Source organism: Neomonachus schauinslandi, chromosome 11 (assembly GCF_002201575.2).
Source record: "Neomonachus schauinslandi chromosome 11, ASM220157v2, whole genome shotgun sequence".
NCBI classification, from domain to species: domain Eukaryota; kingdom Metazoa; phylum Chordata; class Mammalia; order Carnivora; family Phocidae; genus Neomonachus; species Neomonachus schauinslandi.
The window spans coordinates 69,020,816-69,036,881 of record NC_058413.1 but is presented as its reverse complement, the minus strand read 5'-3'; the positions used below and the strand labels follow the sequence as shown (position 1 = coordinate 69,036,881).

The window sequence follows — 16,066 nt, the reverse complement described above, 5'->3', positions numbered from 1 at the left end:
CCAGATGAATGGAGGAAGAAAAGATTTCCACAGTGACACTGGGTTTTGAGAAGAACTGTCTGGAAGGAGAATTCTCTGTGCTTTGCATTCATCCATTTAGCTAGCTTCCACACCCATTTAGCTAGCTTCCACACCCATGCATTCTTTCACTTTTAGGAAGCTCAGATAGCAAATGAAAAGTGCATATACCCCACACAATATAATAAAATAGATTATTTTTATTTCAATAAAATAGAAAAGACAATAGTGCATCCTTCACATTGTCACCACTTTAAAAAATAATACAAATATATCTCCTGAAAGTAAGGTGAAGTTCAAGTCCATGAGGTATAAGTGACTTTCCCCATTTGAGAAGTCACCAGTATAGGATCCTTCCCAACTGTTAAAATTCCCAAGACCTTGGTCAGGTTTGTGAGCTGTTCCTGATCATTTGGGTCCATAGCAAATGAAAGGTCTGAGAGGGCAAGAAAAGGAGCATGAGAGTAAATTACAAATGAGGGAGCTTTGGGCAACATTAAGAAAGCTTACTGTACCACATTCGTAATCTAGAAACACCCCTATCCAGCCCTGGCGTCTTTGGATGTAGTGGCGCAATGGTGGGGAGGCAGAGAAGAGGTGGCAGATGTCATCCATTTGGATGCACAGGAGTAGAAAGATACCCTCAGAGTTGAGCAGCATACCATTGCGATTTATCCAGGATTCCTTGCAAAGTCCTACTATCCAGTTACAAGAGTTTCCCACATCCACCTCCCAGTAATGTTTGCCAGAGGTGAAGGTCTGAGCTCCCCACAAAGGCATGTATTGTGGACTTGCTGGACTGTGGGGCATGTCTTGATAGTCAGGACTGCATTGCAAGTGTCTCAAGTCTTCAAACAGAGCCAGGTGATAATTGCTTATGTTACGGTCCAATGTAAGATACACTTCAGTAAAAAGAAAACAGTGAAGTCAAAGAATAGAGTTTAAAAGTTCTGTGGACAAGTGCAGTAGTCTTCTGGAAAACACCAAACAAGCACAGCTCTAAAACCAAACGAAACTGGTTTGTTTTGTTTCCTGAGAACACTCCCACCCCACCGTGGCCAGTTTCAATGTACTTACCACTTAGTAACTCATGATAAAATTCTGGAACATGTAACAATTAGCTTTCATGACAGAGTCCATACTAACTGTTCCAGAACACTCCTTTATCACAAGTTACTATACAGAGTGTGTCACTGGAAATTCAGAGACATCAGCAAGGGCTCCTTGCCTATTTACAGAGCAAGTAAATGTTTATTCATAGAACTAGATGAAAGACAGTTTTGAGAATACAGAAACATGTAGGATGTCAGGCTCTGGTTTTATTTTCACTAGCTTGTTGAAAATTTAGGAGCCTGCTCATAGATGCCAAGTAAATACCAATATGGCCCTTCACTTGCTTAAGTCTTCTCATTAATCAACTAGCACAAAATAAAATAAATATAACAGTAATAAATGTATTACATATCACTTTAAAAATATGATATTGCTTATTAGTTCTAAATAGTGATCACCTTGCTCAAACATGAGGACAAAACATGTAAACAAGCAAAGGTAAAATAAACTGAAAATCCATATTTGCCTTTTTTTTAGAAGTGGTTTTTCTCTCTGAATTTCTAACTCATACATTGTGAAATCCGAATCCAACTTATCCCATCCAAGGCCTGCTTCTCCTATCTGCCAGGCTCACCACCTACACCTGTCCCTCCACACAACGAATCATATGTTCCATTTGTTTTCTGGTTTTCCTATTGTTTATAAAGATACTTTTATCCCTTTTTAAAAATCTTGTGATTTTTCAATTACATTGCTTAAATTATATTTTTAAATAAACATTTAAATAACAACTAAAGGTGCTTCTAAGAATCTAAACATCTACACATAACCATAGTTAACAACTACAAGTTGAAATACACTGAATTAATATGTAGTTTTAATGTCATGTGCTTTCAGTGTTTTAAACTCACTGAAAATTATCATAAGGAAACTGTCATATTCAATTGTTTTTGACTGACTTCAGATAGTTTTTACTTGTTAACTAACAATAAAATATAGTTACTTATAAGGGTATTCATATTTACCTGCTTTCCTGTTCCTTGAAAAGACTAACAGAGCAATGAGGAGGGGTCCTCCAGGTGTATCTCCTCCTGGAGGAAATAGTGAGGTCTCACCAGGGTGCCCCCTCCCACCTCGGAAGTTGTTAAGCCTTTTGTCATCCCTGTGATGGTCCATGAGCTCAGCTGAGGGTTCACAGGCTGGGGAATGTGCAGCTGCATTAACTGACTCTTGCAAAGAAAAAGAACCACTTACTAACATGTCCCAAGGTATCATAAGCAATCCCTTGGAGATGCTCCATCAGAATCCTCTCATGTGCAAAGGGTGTGAATTCAACTCCACAAATCGAGGAATACTGCAGTTGTTTTTGCATTTTATAATTAGCTACTGTGCTCTTACCACTCCAATCTCAGTAAGATATGTCACTTCACTCACAATTTATCTCTTTCTTACTTTCAGCTTCCCTAGGGGAACCACATAGCCATTTTCTTTTAGGTCCCCAAATCCAATAGGTGCCAAAATTTTGGAACTTGCTGCCTGGTACATATGGAGCCTAAGCTCTGTAGGATGCTCTTTCCTGGGGACTTCCCCTGTCCCCTCTTCTCACCATCCTTCCACCTGCTGCCTCTCTGAGCTTATTTGTCTTTCCCATAGAAGACCTGGAATAATCCTCAAATAATTAGGATTTTGAAAATTAGAGACAGAAAAAATAATTGTCCTTTGGCAACTTCTGCATTAAGCCTTGCAGCTGAAACCACATCCATCTCAACCCTCGCTTTTACCTAAGGGTGGTCAATATAAAACCTAAAAGTGTTTAGATAAGACTGCATTTAGGGGCACCTGGGTGGCTCAGTTGGTTAAGCGACTGCCTTCGGCTCAGGTCATGATCCTGGAGTCCCGGGATTGAGTCCCGCATCGGGCTCCCTGCTCGGCAGGGAGTCTGCTTCTCCCTCTGACCCTCCTCCCTCTCACTCTCTCTGTCTCAAATAAATAAATAAAATCTTAAAAAAAAAAAAGAAGACTGCATTTATTTCTAAATGCAGACAGAAAGAAACTTGACACAAAAAGGTGTGTGTCCATCTCAGCAGATATAGCCTGACCACTGTCAACATAAACCAACTTGAATAGAGGGGCAAACTTAACTTTTCATGATGTCTCCCAAATCCTGTGAAGAGAAAGAGAGGAAGGCTTAGCTTTGAGCTCAAGATATCTTTAGTCTAGTCTGAGGCTATGAGACTGGACTGGAAAATTCTATATCTCCACTTTTCTTTCTTGGGTAAAATCATTTGCTCTTTTCTTTATCCTTATAAAGATGAAACTCAGTCTTACATTTGCATACAGTTGATAAAATCATGATAAAATTTAAAACAGAAGATGTTCTTAGAATAAACAGTTGTTTGTTCTAACAAACAGTGTTTGTTCTAATCTATGGAGAAATTCACAGAGGTTTCCCCAAAGTTCTTATGAGGGTGTGTGGGCTCCAAATCTACAATTTCAAAATAGAAAGAATGGATACACCCAACATTTCTACATATTGACAAGTCCAGATACAGAATCGAATGATCTATTCCTAAGCTGTCCTTTGGCAGTTGGTTAGAAACTGAAAGTTTAGTAGAAGAATTGAGAAGGAATTTTTTTTTTCCTGGGTCTGTTCCATGAAGTTTTCTACATAGTTTTGCTTCTGTATAAGGTGAATGTGACCCTGAGCCTCCAGGTTATACTGAAGGAACAAAGCCTGCCATCACAAAGTTAAAAGAGGCAGAATTTGGACTTTGGAAACAGGAAAATAATGGAGATCCAAGGGGATACAGACTTCAGTGGACATAAATGATTTCTGAGCAGGCTGGTATTCAACACCCTGACATCTTTCCTCAGTCCTTACCTGGAACAGGTCCACATCTGTTTCACAGCACATTTCCTCATACATTTTTCTCAGGAGTTTCCCCATGTGATGCATTCTCCCTACATTTCTCCGGAGTTGATTAAAAATTATCTTGCCTTCAACTGCCAGGCGCTCTAAATGTTTTTGCTTTTCTTCGTGGAGATATTGGTATACCTTAGGATATTCAGCCCTGATCATCATCATCCGTAGATTTACAAAACCCTGAAATGACATTGGTTTAATTAGGTCATATATCTGAATGGTTTTATTCTTCTTTCATTATCTATGGTCTGTGTGCTCTGTAGTGTTCTTAGTCTTTTTGGGCTGCTTTAACAAAAATGCCATAGACTGGGTAGCTAACAAACAAAGAAATTAACTTCTCACCATTCTATATGCTGGGAAGCCTATGAGTGGTGCTGGCAGATTTGGTATCTGGTGAGAACCCACTTCCTACATAGCCATCTTTTCACTGTGTCCTCAAATAGCAGATGGGGCAAGGGACATTTCCAGGGCCTCTTTTAGAAGGACACTTGTCCCATTCCTGAGGACTCTGGCTTCATGATCTAATCACCGCTCAAAGCCTCCACTCCTATTATCATCACCTTGGGGGTTAGAATTTGAACACACAAATTATTATCTGAAGCAAATATTCAGATTATAGAAACACTACATACAGCTTTATGTCTTTTTCCTTCCAAGAAGCCACACATTTGGTTTCTTTCTTACTTTTCCCACTCATTCCTTTCCTTCTTTTTGATTTATTTATTTGCCTGCACCATTGCTTCCAATGACTTACCCTCAAACTTCAATGTTTTCATGTAAAAATAGAAAGTTGAGATCAATTTTTTATTGTTTCGTATAATTCATAGTATCTAAATCATAATCCATTTTCCTCAATGCTCATACTCATAAACTGACTATCTGCTCTCAGCAAAAAGCAACAATTGACTTCCTTAGGCAAACAGAGGACATCACACATGATCTTTCTAAATTACCTTCATTTCCAAAACACTCTTGTTTCACCAGAGCCTGGCTCTGCCTGCCTCGGGACCACACCCACCTCCTCTTGACTGGTCCACCCTGTTTTGTCTCCTTAGAGACATTATCATCTAGATTATAATTCTACATACTTGTTCTTGCCTCTCCTCTGTCTCCTACATCTCTGTGTCTCTGTACCCCTTCTTCTGTGGGTCTGTCTCCAGTTCACTCTCTCATTTGGCCACTTTTTCTCACTCTCTCCCCTTCTTTTCACACAGCCTTTAAACATATGCAGATTTACCAAATCATTTTGTAAATATCAACATTAAACATTCTTGTTAAAATGACTTTATCTAGCTTCTATGCTAATACTTTCATTTGCCATAAAAGCCAGACTTATTGACCAAATGTGATCAAACACACTGTGCCCATGGGTGCAATTTTCAGTTACTCATCCAAGCAATGACTCCTTGCTTCTGTGTCCTACTCTTTCCTGAACTACACATTCTAACTTGCCAAGAACCTATTTTTACTAAATCCAAATAATATGATTCATTCTTATATTACTTCACCCTCTTTCCACATTTGACATTATTTCCTATTCATTTCTTTTACTAATCCCTTCTGTCTCCTGCTCCAGAAAGCTCTGTTCTCAGAGAGGTGCTCATCCCGCATCTCCCCCACCCCTGGCCAGCTCCTCAGATCTCTGCCCAGATGTAACCTTGGCCATGGGTCTTCCATCACCAGCATACATTCCCCAAGCACGCACTCTTTATACCCATTTTTTATTTTACCCAAGCACTTCATAAATGTGATATATCATATATTTTACTTTTTAAATTTCTGGATCAAGTTCTTTTACTGATTATAAACTCCTGAGGTCAGTGATTTGTTTTCTCTTTTTGCCCATTCCTGTATCTATTTGTTGGCCTAGAACAGTGAGCAACACATCACAGGTTCTCATATGAATGAATGATTCATTAGAAATCCATCCTAGGGGTGCCTGGGTGGCTCAGTCAGTTGATCGTGGGACTCTTGATTTTGGCTCAGGTCATGGTCTCAGAGTTATGAGATCAAGCCCTGTCTCAGGCTCTGTGCTCAGCATGAAATCTGCTTGAGATTCTCTCTCTCCCTCTGTCCTTCCCTACCACTCCCCAGCCCTGCTCACATGCTCTCTCTAAAATAAATAAATCTTGGGCGCCTGGGTGGCTCAGTTGGTTAAGTGACTGCCTTCGGCTCAGGTCATGATCCTGGAGTCCCGGGATCGAGTCCCGCATCGGGCTCCCTGCTCGGCGGGGAGCCTGCTTCTCCCTCTGACCCTCCCCCCTCTCATGTGCTCTCTCTCTCTCATTCTCTCTGTCTCAAATAAATAAATAAAATCTTTAAAAAAATAAAATAAAATAAATAAATCTTAAAAAAAAATAAAATAAATCCATCCTAAACAATCAACATAATGTTCTTATTCCTCTTTGGCATTCTCATAGCAACATGTATAGATAACTGTTTAATGAATTTTTATTCTCTAATATTGCCTTTTTATATATCTCCTTCAGTATTGCTCGAGTTCTTTGAAAAGAAAGGTGCAGTTTTCTTCTTCAGATTCAGGTTCTCAGTTCCTCTTCATGAATCAACAAATGACACAATCCAAAATCCTTAGTTAGGCATTTGTATTCTTGACCTGGGCAAAATGACATTTGACACCTCTCATCACCGTCTGTCCTGTACCCCATGCACTAAACTGTAGGAGCAGTGAGCAGGTCTCAAACAATTTCATGGGTTGTCTGGTTTGTTTCATCTTTACTTTTCTTGTCCCTCAGATCTCTCTGCCATCAATATCCAGGAAATTACAAATTCTACTATATGCAAGCATCACATTGATTTTTACTTGTCTGAGAAGCTTTTCTTAACATTCAAAGATTGCTAAGTTCCTACTGAACTCTGTATTTACCTCCATCCCTGTGATCATTGCATTCTGTCTTGGGATAGTGCATTTTCTTATCCCTGATGATGTATTAGTGGTAGATATCGTTTTATCCAGAAAAATCAGGAAAAGTTTTTTGGTTACACAATGGGCTCAGTGTGAAATCCTGCATTGAAGTCATGTTTTCCTGTAGAGAGATATATGTAGTTCTTTTTCTGATTACCTGCTCAGGGGACATTATGATTTAATTTAAGTTATTCCACTGTCAGTTACCATCATATCTGTCCCAAGCTGGTTCCAAGAGAAACAGGGCCTAATGCTTACCTGCCATACTCTAAATAAGTTGTATTCTTTGTTTAGATTTTTCTGTCTGCTTTTCCAAATAGACTTCTTTTGCAGCAGAAGTTTCTCCTGTAAAAGAACTACAAATTTGAGCACTAGAAAAGCAAATATAGCACATCTCACATACTTCAAAAAGTGATAAGGGGATAGGCATGAGAAAAATAAAAAGTAAAGAAAGCAGATATGTCAGTGATTTTCCCTGGGAACACTAAGAGTCAAATCTGGGAGATTGACCCAAAATAGAGTTCCTGAATTTGGAAAACGCAATCCATTATCTGAGGAATCCAGTACTTACATTATATGTAACATGGACAGTTTTCAGAAATGAATCCTGATTCATATTTAATTTTGAAATAATGGCCATCACTTTTTCTATGACCTGATTAGAATACATTGTTTTTAAATCTGCTGCCACTGGAAGATGCTCATTTTCATCATGGCAGAAGTAGCCAGTGACTGCCACTGCCTCTAGAGAATACCCACCCTGTTAGTTACTCTGAAATACCAACACCCCCCTCAACTCATCATCATTCCTCTCCTTCATCCCAACAGAATTTAAACTTTAGGGGAGCAAAGAGGTTTGTCTAATTTCTTCAGTGTTGTATCCCTAGTTTTCAGAACAGTTCCTGGCACATGGTATTCTGAAATTCTATTTGCTTGAGGATTAAGAGAAGAAAAATAAAAATCAACAATTTTTGCTCATTGCCTGATAAGACACAGAGCATTTCACAGGGGCAGTACTTACCCTGCACTGCTGATATTGGTATACAGCCTGTGATATTGGTGAGTGTCTGTGAGTGGCATGCCTTTGGGAATTGGCACAGTGCAAGCACAGTGGGCTCTTGTCAGTTGGACAGAAGAGGTCCTTTACTACTAGGTGTATCCTACCGACTTCCTTGGCAGAGTTCGGTAACTGGCAGGCAACTGATTCATTGGAAACATGAACTTGTTTTGCAGCAAAAATAATGCTTTTGAAGTCTGTTCATGGAGATACTGCCCTGCACACAGGGCAGCGAGGAGGATGCTGAGCATCTTCCCACAAGAGGCAGAGACAAGGAGTACAAAAGTTGTGCCCACAGGTAAGGGTGAAAGGGTCTGTGAAATAGTCCTTGCAGATGTAGCAGATAAGCTCACTGGGAACATTCTGCACAAAAGTAGAATTCATGTTTCTGAGGAAATAAAAGGAAAGGGAAAGTGAATTGAGTTAAGCCTTCTCTCACTAATACACACATGCACAATTGCAGCATAGGTGGTGCTGAGAATAAGATGGTGAGGTAGAAGGAGAGTCCTCCAGACTGATAGCCTGCATGCTTGTTTTCCAGCCATGCCCTGTAGCCCTGCTTCTCAGTTCCCATTAGAAATTCAGGATTTGTCAACCATGTTGTCTCCTTTACAAAGACAAATATATCAGAGGTTCTGGCTCATCCCTAGTCATAGTCAGGGGGCCGTATTTTGTCCAAAATTATCACACTTTTCCTTTATTTTTCTCTCTGTGATTGGCTAGCATAAGGTATTTGCTCCCATTCTGACCAGTGGAATAAGAAAGACTCCTAGGAGAGTCTAGAAAAATATTTCTTGCTCTAGAAGAAATATGGAAGAAAAATCTGGGTTTGTTGTTGTTGTTGTTGTTGTTGCTGTTTTTGTTTCTGGACATGACTTGTATACAATGCCCATTTACATAGCCATTTTATGGTCTCAAAGCCTAAGGATAACAGCCAATACTCTGAGGCTAACAAGGGGATGGAAAAAACCTTCTGGATTTGCAAGAATGCCATTAAACACTACTTATCTTTTCTGGAGATACCTAAAAGGAAAAGTAGAAAATAACCACTTTAGAGACACCATAACACTAACTGAATCAAGCAAGAATCATCAATAGATGCTAAATTAACTAAGATAAAACCTTTTGGGAAGAGAGTATTCATATACCAACAAATTTATACCCCACATATTAGTTCCTAAATGCAAAAGAGAAAAAGGTACCTTTACATGGTAAATATTTAGCTGACACATTAACCAAGTAACCAAACTGTGGCCATGGATCTCATACATTCATAGATGTAGACCACTTAAGGACACAACAGCACATCTGTAGCATCCCTCCCAGAAACATTTAATCTGCAAGTAACGATGGAAAAATGTTAGAAAAATACATTTAGGAGACAGTATGTAAAACAATAATCTTGGGCTATTCAAATAATCTTTCTTAGGAGAAAATGGTTTAAAATGATTATACATGATAGGTGAGTAAAATATGAAATTCACTAGAATGGGCCATCCTTGACCCCCTCCCAGATTGAAAAAATTAACAGCCAATAGGGGACATTTGGGGGACATGCAGGGACATAATAAAGATAATGGGGTCTTCCCATTTCAGTTCAGAAATGTGGAAAGCTAGAAAGATTGTTGCTGTCCTAGTGCCAGAAAAATTCTAGACAAACTAAGCATTAATGATTTGTGTTGGAACCATTAGAGAATTGAGGTAGCAAATCAAAGAACTAAGATAGATTCTGCATAGAGGCAGGCACAAGCACAGAGGAAAAAAGGACCTGTACATGTTTATCTGGAGCAGATTCTACTAGAGGCCATATAAATTGATATGAAGATAAATTAGTTTTAATTAGCCACTAAAAACCAAATGTGAGTGAAAATAAGTTTGCAAAGGCCCTTAGGATCATAAATGTAGAGGGCAATACAGATGGAGAGATGAAAGAGAGAGTCTCTTTGGGAAGCAGCACAAAGAGAGGACCCAGAGCCAAACCAAGAAGTAAAACAGAATATCTTTAAAGTAGTGCTTCTCAACTGAGGGCTACCCCAAGTCAACCATGGTGGTACTCTTTAGAGATAATTTTGGTAGTCACAATTTGAGGGATATTACTGGCATCTAGTGGGTAGAGGCCAGAGTTGCCTTTAAATACCCCACAGTGAACAGCACAAGAAAGAATTTACAATAAAAGGTTATCAGGACAAATTTGCTAACTGTGTGAGGTGGAGAAAACTTCTACCAGAGTCACTGGAAGTCTCTGGAACCCACAGCATTAACATACTTTAACTTTGGTAACCAGAGCAATAACAAACTTCAAACCATGTCAAGTCCTGACTAGATTAACATAAATCCCCATAGTAAGGGCCTTGCAGAAGAAAGTGTGTGCTTACCAAGAAACATGGAAAGGACTTATAGTATCTACTGTCATAGCACAGTATCTATTGTCATATATAATGTCAGGTATTTAACAAAAAACATTACATTAAGGCATATCAAAAGGCATTAAAAAAAAATCAACCCGAACTGACAAATACTCATCACAGCCAGACTTAGATACAGAACAGATGTTAGAGCTTTCAGACAAGGACTTTAGAATAACTATGATCAGTATGTTAAAGGCTTTGATGAAAAATGTCAACAACATGCAAGATACGTGAGTAATTTCAGGAGAGATGAAAACTGTAGGACAGACTCAGATAAGCTAGAAATAAAATCTACAGAAAATGTCATTGTTGGGCTTCATAATACATGTGATACAGCCAAGGAAAGTCAGTGACCACAAAAATAGGTCAATACAAAACAATCCAAACACAAAGAGGAAAAACAAAGAGTGGAAAATAAAAAGAGAATAGAGTATCAAAGAGCAATAAGGCAACATTAAATGATATAACATATGTGTAATTGGATTCCCAGAAAGAAAACAAAGAGAACAGGGCAGAAGAAACATCTGAAGAAATAATTTTAGAAAATTTTCCAAAATTAGTGATATACACCAAAATAAGATTCATGATGTCCAGAAAATATCAAACAGAAAATAATATAAAACAAACAAATGAACCAACAGAACCCCCAACACCTTGGCAAGTCATATTCAAACTGAATGAAAACAATAAAAAGGAGAAAGTCTTGAAGGCAGCCACAGTAATGGGGGCAGGAGAAAGATTATATACAGAGGAATAAAGATAAGAACTATACCAATAAGCTTGCCAGAAACTATGCAACTAAGAAGACAATGGATTATATTTTTAAAGCATTGAAAGAAAACAACTGTCAACACACAATTCTATATCCACTGAAAATATCCTTCAAAAGTAGGAGATATTTTAATTTTCCAAAGAAAGAAAAACTAAGGGAATCAGTATCAGCCAATCAATGTACAAAAAATACATGTACAAAGTTGTACAAAGTTCTTCAGAGAAAAGGATGTCATGCTGGGAGGACACTTGAATCTACACAAAGAAATGAAGGACATTAGAAATGAAATAAATAGATGGAATGTGAGGTATTATAATATTTTTTTAATAATATTTAAAACAAGATAGTCAAAATGTACCATATGTTCATTTTGTTTATGACATATGTAAAAGTGAAATGATGACAATGACACAAGACATAGGAAAGAGGAATTAGGACTATGATCAGGTCTTGACATCACATGTAAAGAGGTAGAGTATTACTGAAGGTGGACAAAATTACTTAAGGAGGTCTACGGGAATGCCTTGGAGATATTGCAGGTTTGGATCTGAAAAACTGCCATAAAACAAATATTGCAATAAAGTAAGTCAAATGAATGTTTTGGTTCCCCCACACATACGAAAGTTAGGTTTACATTCTACTGTAGTCTACTAAGTGTGTGATAGCCTTATATCTAAAACAAATGTACACTTTAATTAAAGATTATTTTATTGCTGAAAAATGCTAACCATCATCTAAGCTTTCAGTGAGTCATAATCTCTGATCACAGATCACCATAACAAATATAATAATAATGATAAAGTTAGAAACATTATGAGAATGGCTAAAACATGACACACAGACATGAAGTGAGCAGATGCTATTGGAAAAATGATGCTGATGGACTTGCTGGACAAAAAGCTGCCACAAGGGGGCGGAGCAAGATGGCGGAGGAGTAGGAGACCTGGATTTTGTCTCCTCTCAGGAATTCAGCTGGATAGGGATCAAACCATTCTGAACACCTACAAACTCAACAGGAGATCGAAGAAAAGAAGAGCAACAACTCTCTCATCAGAAAAGCGACCACTTTTTGGAAGGTAGGACGTGCGGAGAAGTGAATCCGAGGCGATATTCAGGAGGATAGACGGCGGGGGAGGGGCCTCCGTCAGCCACTTCTGGCAAGTGATAGAGCCGCGGAGCACAAAATCGGAACTTTTAAAAGTCTGCTCCACTGAGGGACGTCACTCTGGTGGCTAAGCGGGGGGTGGAACCCTCCAGGACAGTGTGGTCTCAGGACCCTCAGGGTCACAGAAAGACCGGGGGTGCCTGAGTGTGGCAGAGCTCCCAGGTAACAGAGCAGGGAAGCCGGCTGCAGAGGCAGAGCCCAGGCGCGGGCTCTCAGCTCAGCGTTGCCATAAACCGTGATCCGCGGCACAGTCGGGCCACTGCTCCTCCAGCAGGGACCCAACAAGCGGCAGATCTGGGGAGACTCACCTTCCTCCCCCGGGAGGAGCCGCGCGAGAGTGCGCCGCAGGGATCTGCTGGGTTTGGAGACTCCACCCGGGGTCGGGTGCCAGAGATAGAAACGCGCGGTCACAGGCCGGGTGAGCACGGAGTGCGGCTGGAGACCGGGGAGACGGGAGTGACTGACGGCTTTTTTCTGGGGACTCACTGAGAAGCGGGGCCCCGAGTTCTCGGCTCCTCTGCGGCGGAGATTGGGAGGCCGCCATTTTCATTCTCCGCCTCCAAAGCTGTACGGAAAGCTCGCAGGGAACAAAAGCCCGGGAGAGCAAACCCGAGCAGATTACTTAGCCAGGAGGGGGCAAGGGCGGGGCAATTCTGCCTCCGGCAGAGACATTTGGAAACCACGGCAACAGGACCCTCCCCAGAAGATCAGCAAGAACAGCCAGCCAAGACCAAGTTTACCCATCAATGAGAACGGCAGAACTCCAGCTCTAGGGGACTACTGCACATAGAATTCATGGCTTTTTTACCATGATTCTGTAGTCTTTCAAAGTTAATTTTTTTTAACTGTCTTTTTTCTTTTTTTTTTTTCTTTTTGAATTTTTCTTTTTCCCTTTTTCAACCAACATCTTATCAATCCCTTTTTTTTAAAAAAAACATTTTTATTTTTCATTTTTAGAGTCATATTCTATCCCTTCATAGTAGTTACCCGTATTTTTGGCTTATATATGTAAGTTGTTCTCTCTTTAAAATTTTGAGATAGTTTCTTCTAACAGATCAAAATATACCCTAAATCTCTAGTATATGGTGTTTTCTAGTCCCCTGCCTGATCACATCCTCTCCCTTTTTTTTTTCTTTTCTTAAATCCTCTTCTTTCTTTTTTCAAACAACTTCTTATCAATTCCTTTTATAAAATTTTTTATAATTTCCATCTTTACAGTCATATTCCATCCCTTCATCATATCAACCCTTATTTTTGTACATATATAAGTTTTTCTTTCTTTAAAATTTTGGGAGGCACTTTCTTCTAAAAGACCAAAATACACCCCAAATCTAGTGTGTGGCACTGATCTATATACCAGCCTGATCATATTTGATCACATTCTGGTTTTTTTGTTGTTGTTGTTTTGTTTTGTTTGTTTTTGTTTTTATCTTTATCTTTTTCTTTTTTTTCTTTTTCTTTTTTCTCTCTTTCCCTTTCTTTTCCCACTGCGTCAGGTTTTTTCTGATTTGTTTAGAGTATATTTTCTGGGGACGTTGTTACTCTGCTAGCATTTTGTTCTCTCATTAATCTATTCTCCTCTGCACAAAATGACAAGACGGAAAAAATCACCTCAACAAAAAGAACAAGAGGTAGTACCGACTGCCAGGGACCTACTCAATACGGACATTAGTACGGTGTCAGATCTAGAGTTCAGAATCATCACTTTAAAGATACTAGCTGGGATTGAAAAAAATATGGAAGTTATTAGAGAAACCCTTTCTGGAGAAGTAAAAGAACTAAAATCCAACCAAGTAGAAATCAAAAAGGCTATTAATGAGGTGCAATCAAAAATGGGGGTGCTAACTGCTAGAATAAATGAGGCAGAAGAGAGAATCAGTAATATAGAAGATGAAATGATGGAAAATAAAGAGGCTGAGAAAAAGAGAGATAAACAACTACTGGATCACGAGGGCAGAATTCGAGAGATAAGTGATACTATAAGACAAAACAACATTAGAATAATTGGGATCCCAGAAGAAGAAGAAAGAGAGAGAGGGGCAGAAGGTATAATGGAGCAAATGATAGCAGAGAACTTCCCTAATTTGGGGAAGGAAACAGGCATGAAAATCCAGGAAGCACAGAGAACCCCTCTCAAAATCAATAAAAATAGGTCAACACCCCGACATCTAATAGTAAAACTTACGAGTCTCATAGACAAAGAGAAAATCCTGAAAGCAGCTCGGGAGAAGAGATATGTAACCTACAAGGGTAGAAACATTAGATTGGCAACAGACCTATCCACAGAGACCTGGCAGGCCAGAAAGGACTGGCAGGATATATTCAGAGCAATAAATGAGAAAACTATGCCGCCAAGAATACGATATCCAGCTAGGCTGTCATTGAAAATAGAAGGAGAGATAAAAAGCTTCCAGGACAAACAAAAACTAAAGGAATTTGCAAACACAAAACCAGCCCTACAGGAAATCTTGAAAGGGGTCCTCTAAGCAAAGAGAGAGCCTAAAAGCAACATAGACCAGAAAGGAACACAGACAATATACAGTAACAGTCACCTTACAGGCAATACAATGGCACTAAATTCCTATCTTTCAATAGTTACCCTGAATGTAAATGGGCTCAATGCCCCAATCAAAAGACACAGGCTATCAGACTGGATTAAAAAACAAGACCCATCAATATGCTGTCTGCAAGAGACTCATTTTCGACCCAAAGACAGCCCCAGATTGAAAGTGAGGGGGTGGAAAACCATTTACCATGCTAATGGACACCAAAAGAAAGCTGGGGTGGCAATCCTTCTATCAGACAAATTAGATTTTAAACCAAAGACTGTAATAAGAGATGAGGAAGGACATTATATCCTACTTAAAGGATCTATCCAACAAGAAGATCTAACAATTGTAAATATCTATGCCCCTAACATGGGAGCAGCCAATTATATAAGCCAATTAATAACAAAAGCAAAGAAACACATTGACAAAAATACAATAATAGTGGGGGACTTTAACACCCCCCTCACTGAAATGGACAGATCGTCTAAGCAATAGATCAACAAGGAAATAAAGACTTTAAATGACACACTGGACCAAATGGACTTCACAGACATATTCAGAACATTCCACCCCAAAGCAACGGAATACACATTCTTCTCTAGTGCCCATGGAACATTCTCCAGAATCGATCACATCCTAGGTCATAAATCAGGTCTCAACCGGTACCAAAAGATTGGAATCATTCCCTGCTTATTTTCAGACCACAATGCTTTGAAACTAGAGCTCAATCACAAGACAAAAGTCAGAAAGAACTCAAATACATGGAGGCTAAAGAGCATCCTACTGAAGAACGAATGGGTCAACCAGGAAATTAAAGAAGAATTAAAAAAATACATGGAAACCAATGAAAATGAAAACACAACTATTCAAAATCTTTGGGATGCAGCAAAGGCAGTCCTAAGAGGAAAGTATATAGCAATACAAGCGTTTCTCAAGAAGCAAGAAAGGTCTCAAGTACACAACCTAACCCTACACCTAAAGGAGCTGGAGAAAGAACAGCAAATAAAGCCTAAACCCAGCAGGAGAAGAGAAATAATAAAGATCAGAGCAGAAATCAATGAAATAGAAACTAAAAGAACAGTAGAACAGATCAACGAAACTAGGAGCTGATTCTTTGAAAGAATTAACAAGATTGATAAACCCCTGGCCAGACTTATCAAAAAGAGAAGAGAAATGACCCAAATCAAGAAAATCATGA

The 16,066-nt window shown here is 39.2% G+C and overlaps 1 protein-coding gene across 1 annotated transcript; it reads right to left on the bottom strand.

The window, feature by feature from the left end:
- Positions 1–426: 426 nt before the first annotated feature.
- On the bottom strand, positions 427–8,358 carry LOC110571018 (tripartite motif-containing protein 77-like). The gene is given in 8 exon segments (XM_021679105.1): positions 427–920; positions 2,205–2,228; positions 2,231–2,298; positions 2,531–2,534; positions 3,214–3,235; positions 3,953–4,174; positions 7,176–7,262; positions 7,939–8,358. Coding segments are annotated over 8 exon segments (1,341 nt in total).
- Positions 8,359–16,066: the final 7,708 nt, after the last annotated feature.